Genomic DNA, 17,955 nt, shown 5'->3' on the forward strand with positions numbered 1-17,955 from the left:
AAATAGATAGCTACATTCTTATATTTTGACCTAACAAATTACCTGCTACACATTTATCTCTTAAGAACTAGATTACTTACCTCTGATGTGAAATCATTGTATAGTGGGGGGTATTTGGGAATTTCAGTTAAATCAGAAAATATCCTGTCAGAGGCCTGAGCATCTGCTTTTCTCACTAGTGGCCTGTTAGAAATTTGCATATCAATTGTGAATGGCTGAGGATGGACACAATTTTCAGTTTTTCTCTCTTTCTGTTGTTCTGGCTCCTGGTATAAATCCTAGTGTGAAATAAAAGGCAGATTTAAATATAGAAAAAAACATCATCTTGGTATTTTTCACAATTAAGCATGTACTCAAAATGCATTTGCAGTGACCATTTGGGGTATTACCGCTAAGGATCCAAGTGCGTGCTCAAACATGTCCATAATATCCAAGTGGGCTGGCGCTGGTGTATGCGGCGTAGGAAATGGAGTACATAGCATGGGGGCTAGACAGTGTGCTGACCTTCCTGAATGGCATCCGTTATAGAACACAAATACACAATAAAGCATCTCCTGTGATGCATGTGGGGTAATTTCTGACTGTGTACAACAGTGCTCCAATAATATAGAGGGGGCACTGCCCAGGATCTGCCTATGGCTGCGATAATAAAACATGCATGTAATAGAGGGAGGCTGTGATTGGTAAACAGAAGGACATTAAGTAAGCCAGATTTTTTATTGGCTCCCCAATTTGAACCATGTAAGAATTTAAAATTACGTATAAGAGCGTTAAACTAATAATTAAGTTTGAAAAAAAAAAACTTAGCTGTGAACATACAAATGTGTAAAAATCAACAAAATTAAGTGTTTGCTGTCATCTGATGTTACAGTGCTGAGACCTTTTGATTGGTCTTTTTTATTAAACATTTTTTTTTATTAAATAGTTTTTCAAGATAATACAAATACATCAAATGTGGTAAGCAGAAAGATCTAGAACACTGTGTCCAGAAGGACGTGTAGGCCTGTTATCTCTTTAATTAGAGCTTGTACCATACCCCAGTGTGAGACAATAGGTTGACAGGTTGACAGGTTTGCAGCAAACACTAGGAAATTTTTCTACTGAATAAATTCTCAGATATATACGCATTTTGGGGGAGATTTATCAAAGTGTGTAAAATTTTGACTGGCGCAAACTTCTCCCAGCAACCAATCACAGCTCAGCTTTCCTTTCACCAGAGCTGGAAGCTGAGCTGTGATTGGTTGCTGTGGGCAGTTTGCACCAGTCTAAATTTTAAACCCTTTGATAAATCTCCCCCTTTGTGTTTATATGTGTCACTGCCCAGCAGTCAGTGACCTCTAAGCCTGTATATTAACCTCTATTTGATTCTCACAGGCAACTGAGGGTGTCTTGTCTGCCATTTTAGTATTTCCCTTCTTATTATCTTAGGATAGATATATGATTATCCCAGGCATGTATAAATTCTGTTATTGTAGATTTATTTACCACATCTGCTGGAAGTTTGTTTAAGGCTACAAACCCACTTGGCGGGTCTGCAGCGAGTCCCCTCGCTGCATATTTGCAGCGAGACTCGCTGCAGATCCCGGCCCTATACTTTTAATGGCAGACAAACACGCAGCAGGGATGTTTCATCCCGCAGCCCAGGCCACCCGATCGCCCCCCCCACAGCACCGATCGCACGCCCCCCCCCCCAATCGCCCCCCCCCGGAGCACCGATCGCTCGCACACCCCCCCACGCCAGCGATCGGGGGGGGGGGGCGATCGGTGCTGCCGGGTGGCGATCGAGCGGCCGGGGCTGCAGGGGGGCGATTGGGGGGGCGTGCGAGCGATCGGTGGTGCGGGGGGGGGGCAATTGAGGGGGGGCGTGCGATCGGTGCTGCGGGGGGGGGGGGGCGATCGGGCGGCCTGGGCTGCGGGAGGTGTTAAAGGGGCTGCGGGCGGCTGGCTGGAGCATATACTTCACCTGGTCCCCGCTCCGGCTTGCTGAAGACATCGGGAACCGCCGGAGCCGGGATCAGGTGAAGTATCAGCTCCAGCGGGGTTAATGGGGGTTAATGGGGTGGGCTGCAGATGTACATCCCTGCTGCGTGTTTGTCTGCCATTAAAAGTATAGGGCCGGGATCTGCAGCGAGTCTCGCTGCAAATACGCAGCAAGGGAACTCACTGCAGACCCGCCAAGTGGGTTTGTAGCCTTAAGCATCTGCTACTCTTTCAGTAAAATAATATTTTCTCGCGTTGCTTCTGATCTTTCCCCCAACTAAACTCTCACTGTGTCCTCTTGTTCTCGAGTTCATTTTTTTTTTTTACTAAAAACACTTTCCTTATTAACCTTAGGCACTTAGATCCATGATCTGTCTTGAGGTCCGTTTGGCAGGTGATACAGTGATTGTCCTAAAAAAAAAAAAACCCTTTAAACTTGCAGCCCTGTGTCAAACTGGCATTGCCTAGAGTGTCTGTGCCCTAGGTCTGCACCGCCTCTCGGTCCCTTCTACACACTCTCTTCATCATAAGGAATGCCCCTGGGCAGAATTTTTCCTATTCATCACTTGTCTAAACACTGCACATGTGCAGTGTTCAGACAAAAGATGATGAACAGAAATCCTGCCCAGGGGCATTCCTAGTGATGAAGAGAGCGTGGAGGAGGGACAGAGAGGCAGTGCAGGCCTACGGCACAGACACTCCAAAAAGCCATGCCAGTTTGACACAGGGCTGCAAGTTTAAAAGTTGTTTTTAGGACAATAACTGCATCAGCTGCTGAACGGAACCCCAAGACAGATCTTGGATTAGAAGCAGCTATCCAATGGTACAAGCGGCTGGGGGGGGGGCAGATTGTGGGTACAGATTCACTTTAAGAAGCTTACCTAAATTCTCTGCAGCGACATTATAAATGCAAATATCAAAGGTCAATACAAAGACTTCTCCCATTACCCATTACAGATCGCCTCTGTCACTTTAAAAGGGCTATTGACAGGCACTGGGTGCTGGGAGCCTGCAATCTAAAGAGCCTGTATCTCCCTACACCACCACTCATTGCTTCCAGTATGAGATGGAGGCAGCATGACTACCTGTCACGCCACCTGCATTCTCCCTAAAAGCCAGGCCTGATGATCAAATGCCAGAGCAGTGATTGCTGAGGACAGCACTGGAGTGGGATAAGTGAGTATGAAACAATTCTCAGGGGGCTCAGTACATTATATCTCATTAAGGAGGGAGGGTGGGCACAGTATACTATATCTCATTAGTAAGGGGGATGGGAAATACTGCATTACATCTCAGTGAAGGGGGCAGTAGGGAAGCAGTGCATTAAATCTAATTAAGGGGGTACAGAGTATTATAACTGAATATTTCCCTGGGTGCAGAATAACCTAGCTACGTCTCTGAACAATGTAGAATCCTGTTTGGAGGAAAGAAGGTTTCTACACCAACTTAAAAAGAAATGTTTTACTGCAGGAGCAGGACTATCATTGAACTTTCTGCCAGACTTAGTGGTCACGGTGAGAAGGTCTGGAGAAGGGTCATAGAACGATGGATTTATTCTGACTGGCAGATAAGAAGTCAAGCTCACATTATGCCAATTTATTGGATCCTGTTCAGACAATCTTTCTGGTTCTTATTATCTAAACCTTTTAATAAGGGGCCTCTAGAAGTAATTAGTTTGGTATAGACATATGCAGTGCCATGCAAACTGCATCTAGGTGAACCCTAACAACCTTCACAGTTACACCATTTATAGTGTATAAAAAGTCCATAATTTGTGTTTGTTGCAGTTGTAGCCTATACTAGGAATAGAGAAAATAAGGGATAACACCCTTCATTACCGTATATTTTAAATCTCGCTTGTGGCTCCACTCCTACTTTTGGCTCCAATGTGTGACCTAGGACTTACCCTATGTTTAAGTAAAATAAGTTTGGACATTTCTCACATAATGTAAGCAAATTTTTTTACTATTTATATATGAAAGAAAACAAGTAAAGCAAATGTTTGTCCACCTGTAATAAAGCTTCCATTTTCTGCCGCTTATTTTTATTGGTGTTGCCTGGAGCCATAGCTCTTATTAAGGGAGGAATCTCTCTTTGGTAAGAAGTCTGCAATGTGGAGTCTTTTAATAACCTTGAGACATGAGGATAAGCAACATTACTAAAACTTTTCACCAGCCACACATAAGCTCAGTAGATATTTAAGTTTCTGTAAAAAAAAAAAGCTTGTTCATTGTAAAATAATTTGGAAAATGCCAATGTGAAAATGTGCCTAATGTAATTTAGGCACATAAATTCAGTAAAGATCAAAACTTGGTAGTAGTAGCAATCTTCTTTAGAAATGTGAAATCAGCCCTGAGGGTATGTGCACACAATTCTGTTGCAGAATCCGCCACTCACGTCTGCTGGCAGACTGTGGCGGGCGCGCGCGTCTCCGCCCTCGTCATAGACTCCTATCTATGCACGGGCGGATTCCTTCATCCGTCCAAAGAATGAACGTGTTCATTCATGTCTTGTGGGTGCGAGCGGCGGATTCCGCAACAGAATTTCCGTCACTTTTCCACAGTGTGCACATACGATCACAGGGTACTCCCATTTGGAAAGGTATAGCATATCAACTGAAAGCAGGCTGGAGGGGGTTGAGGAGTCATAAATCATAAAAATTTTGAAAGAGTGCAGGTCCCAGAGGTAAAAGTAGCATCTATGGCATGCCCTGTGTTTATGCCATTTATGTCCCAGAGACATATACTCTTTTCAAGCTGACTGTACACATTAGAATTCAGTGGGGTCAGCCAAAAACTTGTACGAGTATGGTGGTGCCGGAGACTGCCCTGATGGGCGACTAGGGAAGAAAAAGTTTGGGGAAGTAGGCTTCCAACATGCCTGATCTCCTGGCTATATCTAGAAAACTGGGAGTTTGGACAACCAGATACCAAATGATCAAAACTTTTAAAATGTCGCTGTGACATGTCAAAAGTTCGAATGACAAAGACACTTTAAAATCATGATAGATGTGCATTGTATTTGGAATCATCATACCTTCTAAGATCATCTGTAATGGGATTGCCACTGACTTCTGCCACTTTTGCTGCACCGATGATTTCTGGACATTCAGCTGCACCTTTTTTAAACGTTATCCTCAATTCTTCGGCCAGGAGGTCACCAGTTCTCAAATTAGGGCAGGAAACTGACTTCTACAGTAACACAAAGTTTTATATTGTGACATTTGCCATTTGGCTTTAGAAGTAAGGAATAGTGCATGCAACTGCATCTAACCAAGTCAAATACAATATCCTGTCAAACAGCCACACCTTCTGCAAAAAAAGAACTGTCTTGCTTCAAAAGCATCTCATACATGTGTGATGTGCAATGCAGGGAAACAAACCAAAGATCATAGTGTAACAACCTTCAGACTTCTGTCCTCTGTATGAATGCTGCTTTCTTCTTTTTCATGAACTGATTCATGAAGAAATGGGCACGGGGTGGTTATTGCTTTACCTGTGTGGGAGCAAGAAGACATGGCATGAGAACCACTGGCCATGATGTACATGTTTTCATTACAATGAAGTTTTACTGTACAAAGCTCCAGTAAGGAGATAACACTGTTGTCAGTGTGGCATAGTTGCAGTCTGAAATGGATGCACAAAATCAATGAATGGAATATTATGTCTTTGAACCAAAGTAACCAAACCAAAGGGGAACTATGCTGGATGGTTCATCTGGCATCATGCCGCATTTCACCCTATGGGCACTAGATGGCTTGTTGCATCTGGCATTCCCATCTGGCTCCAGATCACAGGACACGTGTGTGCAGGCAAAAAGAAATACAGAAATCTAAATGTATGGCCTGCAAATGACCAGACCAACCATATAAAAGTGAATCTATATTCTATTACTATGGTTATAATTCATGTGAACACAGTAAAATATGGAAATTTTAAATATTCAATATTGGTGTTACTTACACTGCATATTTTTAATAAATTGTGGTTCTTCTTGTCGAGGAATCAGTAGATGCACTTTTTCTAAGTCCAGCCGCTTTATGTTGGCAAGCTGCAAGGATTCACACATTTATACTTTTCAATGCACAGTACTGTTCAATGGATTTTCAATCATAATGGTAAATTGGCCATATACTAGTTTTATTAAATTAAAGAACCATTAATTCCACAGCACTGTACACATGTAGGGGTTTATAATATGAAACATAAGACTAAAGCAATTACAATAGACATCATAAGTTAAAGCAGCAGTTGACAACTGGTGATAACTAACATGGCTGAAGTTCTGGTTGTTACTTTTACAAAACTTGACAAAGCAATGAAAGAAATACGACGGTGGCAATGTAAGGAGTCACATTCAGGCTGGGTTCACACGCTGTAACTGTGCGGCTGTTTTTTTTATGCGGCTGTAAATGTGCGGGTGAAACTCCGGCCGTGGGAAAAAATAGACATGCGGCTCAAAACATACGGTCATTTACTTGGAAATCTGGTTCAACTAAAAATAAGAAATAAAATGTTAAGAAAGTGATGGAAACACCTCTGGATGCATCTGGGAAAGCAGGGAACACAGTTTACATGAATTGCTATTACCGGGGTTTGCGATCCTCTGCACTATAGCCGATGTCTCTCATGGTTAATATATTGAATTAATAAAACACATTTTCTTTGTAATAAAGTCCCTTTTATTGTTCAATAATTAAATGTAAACGATTCCATCATTTTGCAATTAAATATACTGTTAAAATAAATATATATAAATAAATGTATATTTATATATATATTTATTTTTTGACAGTATATTTAATTGCACAATGATGGATTCGTTAGAATTAAATTATTGAACAAAGAAACTGTATTTATTTCAACGAAAATGTGTTTTATTAATTAAATATTAATTAGTACAGGAAGCTCTATAAGCCGTTAATTCATATGCCGGCAATAGAGCATTCTGTACTAATCATCACTTTACTTTAATGAAAACATCAAATGTTTCTTCTAATTATGTTATGACAATAGCATTTTTAGAAGAAACATTTAGAATTATATGTGCGCTCAGCTGATTGGCTGTTCGGCTGAGCGCACATATAATTAGCAGGTCCGCAGTACAGTGACTTCATTGTGCTGCGGACCAGCGAAGAGGACACATCGGGGTGAGTATAGAGCTCTCCCCACCCCCTCCCCGGCACTGCACCCCTCCCAGCAAGGAAGGGGGGTCAGTTAACCCCTTCCTTGCTGGGATGGGTGCAGTCTGACATCAGTCTGGCCCCCAGGGGGTTAAGGGGGATGCAATACATCCTCCCTTAACCCCTTGGGGGCCAGACTGTAAGCAGCGATCTGTAAAGATGCTGCATACTGTAAGGAGCACAACACCGCTCACAATGATGGGTGTTGTGCTCCTGTTTGTGTGTTTTTTGTGTGTTTCTCCCTTTTTGTTTTTCAGATATCGGTATCCTGGGGATTACGTCGGATTCCATGGACTACGTCGATGACCAGCGGTTGTTCTTTGAATTTTTTTAATAAAATGGTCAATGAGGGGTGTGGGGGTGTTTTTATTTGAATAAAAAAATATTTTAAACTTGTGTCTTGTCTTTATTTCTTTACTTTATAGACTTAGTAGTGGAAGCCGTCTAATAGACGGAATCCATTACTAAGTTGGGGCCTAGTGTTAGCCGGTATAAAATGGCTAACACTAACCCCCTATTATTACCCCAGTACCCAATGCCACCAGGGGTACTGGGAAGAGCCGGGTGCCAGTGGTCCCGGAGCGTCAATATTGGCGCTCCTGGACCGGGCGGCAGCAGGCTGGTAAGATTTAGGCTGGGGAGGGCCTAAACCAATGGCTCTTCCCACCCTGGTCTTACCAGGCTGCTGTCGTTTGGTTTTTAACCCGGCTGGTTATAAAAATAGGGGGGACCCTATGCGTTTTTTTTAAATTATTTATTTATTAAAAAAAAAAACGCATAGGGTCCCCCCTATTTTTATAACCAGCCGGGTTAAAAACCAAACGACAGCAGCCTGGTAACACCAGGGTGGGAAGAGCCATTGGTTTAGGCCCTCCCCAGCCTAAATCTTACCAGCCTGCTGCCGCCCGGTCCAGGAGCGCCAATTTTGACGCTCCGGGACCACTGGCACCCGGCTCTTCCCAGTACCCCTGGTGGCATTGGGTACTGGGGTAATAATGAGGGGTTAGTGTTAGCCATTTTATACCGGCTAACACTAGGCCCCAACTTAGTAATGGATTCCGTCTATTAGACGGCTTCCACTACTAAGTCTATAAAGTAAAGAAATAAAGACAAGACACAAGTTTAAAATATTTTTTTATTCAAATAAAAACACCCCCACACCCCTCATTGACCATTTTATTAAAAAAATTCAAAGAACAACCGCTGGTCATCGACGTAGTCCATGGAATCCGACGTAATCCCCAGGATACCGATATCTGAAAAACAAAAAGGGAGAAACACACAAAAAACACACAAACAGGAGCACAACACCCATCATTGTGAGCGGTGTTGTGCTCCTTACAGTATGCAGCATCTTTACAGATCGCTGCTTACAGTCTGACCCCCAAGGGGTTAAGGGAGGATGTATTGCATCCCCCTTAACCCCCTGGGGGCCAGACTGATGTCAGACTGCACCCATCCCAGCAAGGAAGGGGTTAACTGACCCCCCCTTCCTTGCTGGGAGGGGTGCAGTGCTGGGGAGGGGGTGGGGACAGCTCTATACTCACCCCGATGTGTCCTCTTCGCTGGTCTGCAGCACAATGAAGTCACTGTGCTGCGGACCGGCTAATTATATGTGCGCTGAGCCGATCAGCCAATCAGCTGAGCGCACATATAATTCTAAATGTTTCTTCTAATAATGCTATTGTCATAACATAATTAGAAGAAACATTTGATGTTTTAATTAAAGTAAAGTGATGATTAGTACAGAATGCTCTATTGCCGGCAATATGAATTACCGGCTTATAGAGCTTCCTGTACTAATTAATATTTAATGAATAAAACACATTTTCGTGGAAATAAATTCAGTTTCGTTGGTCAATAATTTAATTCTAACGAATCCATCATTGTGCAATTCAATATACTGTCAAAAAATAAATATATAGATAAATATACATTTATTTATATATCTATTTTTTTAACAGTATATTTAATTGCAAAATGATGGATTCGTTAGAAATAAATTATTGACCAACGAAAGTGTCTTGATTACAAAGAAAATGTGTTTTAGTAATTTAATATATTAACTATTAGAGGCATCGGCAGTCGGCATCATTGCCGGCTATTTTTGAAGTACTCCGTACGGACCGCCTGTCAATCCTCGGCCGCATGTTCAGCCGCAAACAATGGTCTTGTTCATTTTTTACGGGTCCGTTTACGATAGGGCCGTAGATTCAGACATAGTGTGCACTGTGCAGCCGCATATCCTATACTTCCAAGCATACACACGAACCACCAAAAATACCGCCGCACAATTACAGCCGCAAATACAGCCGCACTGTTACAACGTGTGAATAAAAGGTCAAGCTGCAAGTTTATTGATGGTCAATGACATTTAGAAATATTCCTAAACTATGTAAATCACTTAGATCACAAAAAAGTTTTCCAACATTAGCATGATACTATTCAGAGCTCTTATTCTCACCCTACAAACATTCATATTGTTCAAGCTTTTTATGACAACCATTTACCAGGGTTTATCAGCAATAAAACATTATACGCATGTTACCTGCATTATGTGTTACCTGCATTAGGTCAGTTGCTCTTTTCTCTTTAGGCACTTTAATCTCAGGTCTGCCCAGTCTTATGAAATTTTCCATTGTTAAATTTGGTCTGCATCGTTTGTATTGATCTTGCTTGTTACTCGCATATTCATGAAAATAAAAAGCCTCATTGCTGTTTAATAATAGTTTTTCTTCTAATTCCTTTATCTCAGTAATCAGGTAATGTTTGACTGAGAATATGTTCATACTAAAATAAAATGAAATATATATAAGTAGATTTTAGTGGTCACATGACCTAATCATTGTCAGTAACAAATCTATAGATGGCGCTGCACTACTGAGTGCTTCTAATGCTAACATGCCCCCTTTTGATTTGTTAGGTATGGTCTTTGTGTCAATACATGTGTAGGCATGAATGTACCTGGTAATCTATCTATTCTGATATCTATCCATTAGAGAAATCAGAATAGACATGTTATTTTCCCAGCCAAGTAGTAGTGTAAGTATACCTTTCAGACAACTTCCGACATTTCATAAAGTAAAAAATCGTGAACAAGTTGCAGTCTCAGCAGCTAGACCCCCCCCCCCCCTCCCATCACAACGTCTGACACATACCTTCCTCCTCAGCGGCCCTGGCGCTATAGGGGGCTATCAGCAGGTTAGATCTGTCTAAATATTGGCTTAATAAATCCCCAGTTACAGTTATGCTCTAAGGCTTCTCAGGGGTTAAACACTAACGGGAAGGGAGGGAAGCTACCTTGCAAAGGTGGTACCAAAAATCTACTTTGCATATCCGTCTTTCCAGGATTCCAAGTGAAGCATAAATGGCCTAAAATGGTCTCCACACGCCTTTTTGGGAATTTCTCCCATCAGAGAGAAACAATATCCCTTTTGCTTAATCTCTTTAACTCAAGATATTCTATAACATATATAACACAGGATAACTCTAATAAGCAGCCAATGCTAAGGCAAAATTGTGGACATTATTTTGCAAAAAAAAAAGTCCATGGGGCCTTATTTAAGATTCTCGAAACACCAGACTTGCCAGATATCCCTCAAGGAAAGGACCTAGCTAAGGTATGGCTCCTGTAAGGAGAGCACCAAAACTACCAAAACCACCATATTATGTGGCCCTTTCAGTCAATATCCAACTCAATTTACAAGTCTAAAGATATGACAAGGGAAAGTTTCAAGACTCTTAAATGAGTCTCCCTTTTTGCATATTTCCCTGGAAGCAACGAATCTAGGTTTTTATTGTGCTGAGCACTTTTACAAACAGCCTACATTCTTCTTTGCTGGTCTCCTTAAGATCAGTGATCGTTTTACTGTGGTTGTCTACTGGGCATGGCTCCCACCCAGACAGAATCCTATTTCCCACTGATGAGGGGCAACAACCCGAAACAGCTTTCTGTGGATAATTACTCTGAATTGAGTTGGGTATTGACTGAAAGGGCCAGTTAATATGGTGATCTCCTTAGGGCTCTATTACGATTATCGTGCAAAAAATTGTTATATCGTTCGAATTTAAACGATAAACGCTATGTGTAATTGCAGGCAACCATCAAAAAATTGTTCGTTTGTCGTTGATCGATGATTTAGATCTGAACCTAAAATTATCGTTAATCGTTTGCTAATCGTTCGCTGTAATTCCAAATTCATTCGCTCAAGTTCCGCATTTGTTCACTAATCATTCAGTGTAATTGCACATTGTTCATTGTTTTGCTGGGATCAGATGGAGTAAACGATCGTAGTAAAAATCGCAATAACGATCGTAACTTACGACCATCGTTCTGTGTAATATGGTGAATGATTTTAGGTTAATGATAAACAATCTCATTTGCGATCGTTTATCGTTAGTCATTAATCGTTAAAATGCCTCTGTGTAATAGGAACCTTACAGTAGCCACCCCTTGGTTAGGTCCTTCCCTGGAGGGATATCTGGCTAGTCCCGTGTTTCGAGATTCTTAAATGAGGCTCCGCAGACTCTTTTTGTATATTTTTATTTCCCAGGGTACAATGCACCTAGGTTTTCACTGTGTTGAGCCCTTTACTAGCAGCCTACAGTGTCTTATACTGGCTGGTCTCCCTGTTTTACCGTGGTGATTTATTATTGTGGACATTTATTACTGTTTTAAAGATGACAGCCATGGAAGACAAAATATTATGGACATGATGTATATTTTCTGGAAGTACTTGGAAGTGTATCATTGCTTACAGGCGTGCTGAGAGAGCAGTTCTCCAAAGTAGGAAGAAACAACTAAAAGCTATCTGATCAAGCAGGGGCGGATTAACTTTACCATAGGCCCCGGGCTGTTCACCAAGCCTGGGCCCCCCCACCCCACTGTAACTATGGCAGCACTAGCCTAGCGGTCATAGTACAGGACAGATAATGTCATGATGCCCTGATTTGTGCAAAATTGCCATAAAAAACAGTGTTTTTTTGCAAATCATAGCAGAACTGTAGCAAGGAGACAGTACACCATCTAAAGCATAAGTCTTTTTGGGTGGCCATGGGCCCCCCAGGAGCTCAGGGCCACAGGCTGCCGCCCAAAACGCCCCTATTATAATCCACTACTGTGATCAAGCCTCTCAGATCTCCACTGTAATGTGTAGCCTAGAGCCATTTTCCGGAAAGCTGTCAGCTTCTGCTGGCTGAACCATCTTCACAAGTACAATCAACAATTACCCAAACTGAACTCTTCAAACACATGACTTAATGATATAACCTTACAATAGGAAATAATTGATGATTGGACGTACTATTTGGAACTATCCAGTAACAGTTGTGCTTTGAATCGTGTAAGATTGGCTTCTTCAGAAAACACAGAGTGGGATTTGTTTTGTTCCACTTTCTGCAAGTAGTAGAAGAACAGCTCCTCAGAAACAATCATGAGATGGGTGATGAGACGCTTGTGAAGTTGTCGCTTCTCACTTTGCGTTAGTAATCCGGTACAAAGAACATCTGGAATGTTGGCCCAAGCGACCTTTATCTCACCGAGAATGACATCCTCCTATAAGTGAGGAGGAGAAGGAGCATATAAATAAATCTAGACATAGAAAGCTTTGCACAAGTATAGTAAGAAATAACATACTTATAGCACTCTCACATTATATAAGGAAGCACTAAGCCTAGTCTGCAGTTTATACACTAATACCACTCACACACATATCTAAATGTTTATGGACTAAATAACTACTGATGTCAACTAAAAAGTGATCTCCATTTGAGAATTTGTACACTACGGAATTTAGGAAGGAGAAAGGGGAGCTGAGGGAGCCAAAAAAAGATCCTCTTGAATGTGATTCATATAGACCGACTTCATTAATAAATAGTGATGCAAAAATCTTTGCAAAGGCACTAGCTATTAGGATGGGGAAAGCGGTAGGGGAATTAGTTCATCCTGATCAGTGTGGTTTTGTGGCAGGGAGAATGGCAAGTCATAATATCAGGAGAGTTTATGAGAATATGCAGATGTTGGAAGAGGTGGGGGGACCACTCCATCCTGTCATTGGATGCAGTTAAGGCCTTTGACAGGGTGGAGTGGGAATTCCTATGGGAGGTTCTGAAGAGATTTGGTTTTGGGGAAGGACTGATTGGAATCATTCGGGTTTTGTATGAGGACGCCAAGGCGGTAGTGTTGGTCAATGGTAAAAAATCCGCCCCCTTTAAGTTAAGCAGAGGAACTCGGCAAGGTTGTCCCCTGTCCCCTCTGCTTTTCGCCCTAGCAATTGAACCATTAGCTATACAAATTAGAGAGGATCCAGAAATGGTAGGGTTCGGGGCGGGGGGCAGAGGGGACAGAATATCCCTTTATGCGGATGATATGCTGCTTTTTCTTAGACATCCAGAAGTAAGTGTACCGAGAGTTATCGGTTTGGTGGAGGCAATGGGATCTTATTCGGGGTTAGCTATTAATTGGAAAAAATCGGTAATGATGCCTTTGGAGGAAAATAAGATTAGAGAATACCCCCCATTGCGTGTATTAGGAAAAGGGGAGAGTTTTAGATACCTGGGTATCCTGATATCCAGGAAGATCGAACTGTTTAATCTCCTTAATACAAGAGTGGTGGTTAAAGAGCTGGAAAATAAGGCTTTGATTTGGGAAAAATTAAGGCTCTCAAATGCAGATAGGATTGTCCTAATTAAAAACGTTATGCTTCCCAAATTGTTGCATTTATTCACTGTAGCCCCAATATGGATTGAAAATAGCTACTTTAAAAAGTTGAGGGGTGTGTTAAATGCATTAATTTGGGGAAGAAAGCATGTGAGAATGAAATTGGAAGGGTTATGCATGCCAAAAGAGAAAGGAGGGCTGGGAGTACCTGATTTATATAATTATTTTTTAGCAGCACAAGGGCTAGGCCTCCTTAATGCAAATGAGAAGAACTTTCTTAATTTTCTGATTAGGGAAACTGGGGGAGAAGAGAATGACATTTTTCAGGTTCTGGAGTGGGGCAGACTAGAAGAAGATAGATGGAAAGGGTGGATATTGGTCAGAGATCTAATTAGAACTTGGAAAGAAATTAAGAAGATAAAAAGAGTAAAAGGTATTTTGGACTTTGCACCTATCTGGAATAATAAGTATTTGGTGAAAGTGAATAAACTAGGAGGATTGAAAAGGTTGGAGGAGGCCGGTATCTCCCAGATAAAAGATATAGTAATGGGAGGAAAAATTAAGAGTTGGGATAGATTGAGTAGGGAGTTTAATTTGCAAAGGGAGGTTTGGTTTGATTATCTTAGGTTAAGAAATGCGATGATAGTTACTATAGGTAAAAATGAATTTTTTTTTCAGCCTCAGACAAATTTATTGATAGAATTAGGATGCAAGGTATCAAGAGGAAGGGGTTAACAATACTGTATGATAATCTTAGGGAGGAGGAGGAGTATAGTAGAAAAAGTAAAATGAAATGGGAGGAAGAGATAGGGTGTATAGAGGAAAGTCAGTGGGATAATATACTAGGGAATATGTAGCTGGTCTCTGTCTCTGGATTTTCAAATTATACAGTTTAAAATTCTCCATCGCCTTTATTATACTCCGAGTTTTTTGTATAGAATAAAGAAAAGAAATACTGACGAATGCCCTAAATGTGGTATAGGAGGGGCGGGTTTTGTGCATATGGTGTGGGAATGTGGAGAGCTGAAAGGGTTTTGGCGTCAGGTTCATGAGAGTATATTGAAGATGACAGGGGTGGCAGTTGAAATGGAGCCAAGGATAAGCATTCTAGGTAACATTTCCGAGGTTAAAGTAAATAGGAAATTAAGACAGAAAATAATTAGGATACTATTTTATGCTAGGTTACTTATTGTGAGAGGTTGGATGGCATCTAGGGGATGAGAAAAGGGGCGAAAATGTATATTATTGAAATTGTAAAATGATTTGGTATGTTGAAAAAGATTTTTGTATTGATGTTTTAATGTATTAGTACAGACAAATAATTAAAAAAAAAAAAGTGATCTCCATGTGAGTAAACACATGGAAGAAAACTACAGCCTGCCTATCCACAACCAGAATGCCTAAAAAAAGAATAGTCATTTGCATTCAACTATACAGCCAATGAAGATGAGATCGACTTGAGATTTACAGTATGTCTGCATACTGTTCACTACATCAGGGGAATATGTCAGGAGTATTCCCCCAACATATACCTCCAACACATGCCACTGTATAGCTGTTGGTACGTACAGGTATGTTCACATCATGATGTGGCTTTACAGTGCACAGATATGTCAGCATAATGTTAAAATCGGACACTGAAGTACCCGTCCACTGGCAGGCATGTGTCCCATTTACTTTAGGGGGTACGCTGGCGTACCCTTTTAATGGTCTGAATGTAGTCAGATAGTGACTATGCTCTGATCATTTTCCAAGTGTATAGGAGTTTTATCTCAGATGCTAAAGCACAGCAAACCACGCTTTTTGGTTCAAGATAAAACTTGTGTAAGCTTGGAAAATGACCCAAACGCAGTAACTAACCTATTATTTTGACGGGATACCCTACCACACTATTTAAACAAGACATACGGCAGTCACTCCCCACATTTACACTCAAATCTAATTAAAGCATGTATCTAAACCCCAGCAGTGTAACATGAACACACAAAAAGATAAATCCTGGGGGTTAGTCAAGCATTATACCGCCACAATAAATAATAAAAACTTAAATACTGAAATTTCTGTATACATTGTATACAGGAGAAATCCAAATAGATTCAGACCTTTCTTTGCACTTGGTAACAGTGTATTTGGCTGGATCTACTTGGATTTTTGTACACAGTTGGAAACCTCTGCTCATAAGGTATGCCACGTAGAAGGCGCAGATACTTACCTTCTCTATGGCGTACTCCTGCTGCAACACCCTCTCACCTAATGGAGGGGGTGCAGCAAGGTGGGGAGGAGGCGTGGCTTCCTCATGCACCTGATTTACCATGATTTACACCTGTTCGCAGGCAGAAATCATGGCAGAAATCTACACCTGCTCAGGAGTCCAGTTTAACTAAAGAAATAAGCACCTCATAGTGAATTTGGCTGATTAACCCATAGCTGCACCAGGACGTTACTGAACGTCCTCGTGCCGCTATGGGAGTTCAGAGGGGGGTCTGAACTGCCGCATGTAGCCCGGGATCGCGGCTATTAGCGGGCACGGTCCGATCGCCGTGCCCGCTAATTAAGTACTTAGAAGCAGCTGTCAAAGTTGACAGCTGCTTCTAAATACTTGCTCATATCCATCCCTGGTGGTCTAGTGGGGGGATCGCCCCCCTGCGGCGCGATTGCGGGGGGGCGATCCCCGCATCCATCCCGGGCCGGGGTCTGCGCCGTAATGGCGCTGATCCCGGCTCGGCATTCTATTGCTTTTGGCTGCAGCAGCCAAAAGCAATAGAACACCGATCTCATGGATTCATGCAGTATAACTATACTGCATGGATCTCTATGAGAGATCAGAGTGCATATACTAGAAGTCCCCCAGGGGGGCTTCTAGTATATGTGTAAAGTAAAAGAAAAATGTATTTTTAATAACACAAAATCCCCTCCCCTAATAAAAGTCTGAATCACCCCCCTTTCCCCATTTTATAAATAAAAATAAATAAATAAATTAATAAACAAACATGTTTGCTATCGCCGCATGCGTAATCGCCTGAACTATTAATTAATCACATTCCTGATCTCACACAGTAAACGGCGTCAGCGCAAAAAAATCCCAAAGTGCAAAATTGCGCATTTTTGGTCGCATCAAATCCAGAATAATTGTAATAAAAAGCGATCAAAAAGTCATATATGCGCAATCAAGGTACCGATAGAAAGATCACATCATGGCGCAAAAAATGACACCTCACACAGACCCATAGACCAAAGGATAAAAGCGCTATAAGCCTGGGAATGGAGCGATTTTAAGGAACATATATTTTCTTTAAAAGGTTTTAATTTTTTACAAGCCATCAAATCAAATAAAAGTTATACATGTTACATATCGTTGTAATCGTAACAACTTAAGGAACATATATAATGAGTCAGTTTTACCCCAGGGCGAACGGAGTAAAAACAACCCCCCCCCCCCAAATAAAAAAAAAACATTTTTTTTTTCAATTTCACCACACATATAATTTTTTTCTGGTTTCCCGGCACATTTTAGGCAAAAATTACATCTGCCATAGCAAAGTACAATTAGTTGCGCAAAAAATAAGGGCTCATTTGGGTCTCTAGGTGGAAAAATGCAGGCGCTATGGCCTTATATACACGAGGAGGGAAAAACGAAAACGCAAAAATGAAAACTGGCTGTGTCCCAAAAGGGTTAATTGGGGATGGGGCCTAATTTGTAATCGTACGCTGGTCTTCATAAATGTCTTTAATGTGGGATTGTGATAATATCATAGTGAAGAGACTGCTGAAAAGTTTTCTCTACAGAATAGGAACTTTCAGCTTATTATTAAGGTGTACCTGTCAAAAAAAACAAACAAAAACATTTTCCTAGAAACCTTTAAAAGTTTTGATCAGTTGGAGTTTGAGTGTATGAAAACTATGTGGTGGCATTCTTCTCTCCCCACTACGAGAGAGATACGGTCTTATGCTGTGTTTACACGGAACGATTATCGTTTGAATTTTCACAATAACGATCGCATTTGAGCGATAATTGTTCTGTGTAAACACAGCAAACGATCAAGCGACGAGCGAGAAATCGTTCATTTTGATCTTTCAACATGTTCTCAAATTGTCGTTCGCTAAAAATTCGCAAATCGCTTTGTGTAAACATTCT

The 17,955-nt window shown here is 41.3% G+C and overlaps 1 protein-coding gene across 1 annotated transcript in view; it reads right to left on the reverse strand.

The window, feature by feature from the left end:
* The window catches only part of CCDC87 (coiled-coil domain containing 87), a 67,337-nt gene that overhangs the window by 39,516 nt on the left and 9,866 nt on the right, over nt 1-17,955 (reverse strand). The window contains exons 5-11 of the mRNA XM_069955429.1: nt 12,466-12,716; nt 9,727-9,952; nt 5,943-6,030; nt 5,384-5,475; nt 5,017-5,171; nt 3,991-4,111; nt 81-278 (exon numbers count right to left, since the gene is read on the reverse strand). Coding sequence (XP_069811530.1) covers nt 81-278; nt 3,991-4,111; nt 5,017-5,171; nt 5,384-5,475; nt 5,943-6,030; nt 9,727-9,952; nt 12,466-12,716 — 1,131 coding nt within the window. The remainder of the gene's footprint in view (nt 1-80; nt 279-3,990; nt 4,112-5,016; nt 5,172-5,383; nt 5,476-5,942; nt 6,031-9,726; nt 9,953-12,465; nt 12,717-17,955) is intronic.

This window comes from Dendropsophus ebraccatus, chromosome 1, assembly GCF_027789765.1.
Source record: "Dendropsophus ebraccatus isolate aDenEbr1 chromosome 1, aDenEbr1.pat, whole genome shotgun sequence".
NCBI classification, from domain to species: domain Eukaryota; kingdom Metazoa; phylum Chordata; class Amphibia; order Anura; family Hylidae; genus Dendropsophus; species Dendropsophus ebraccatus.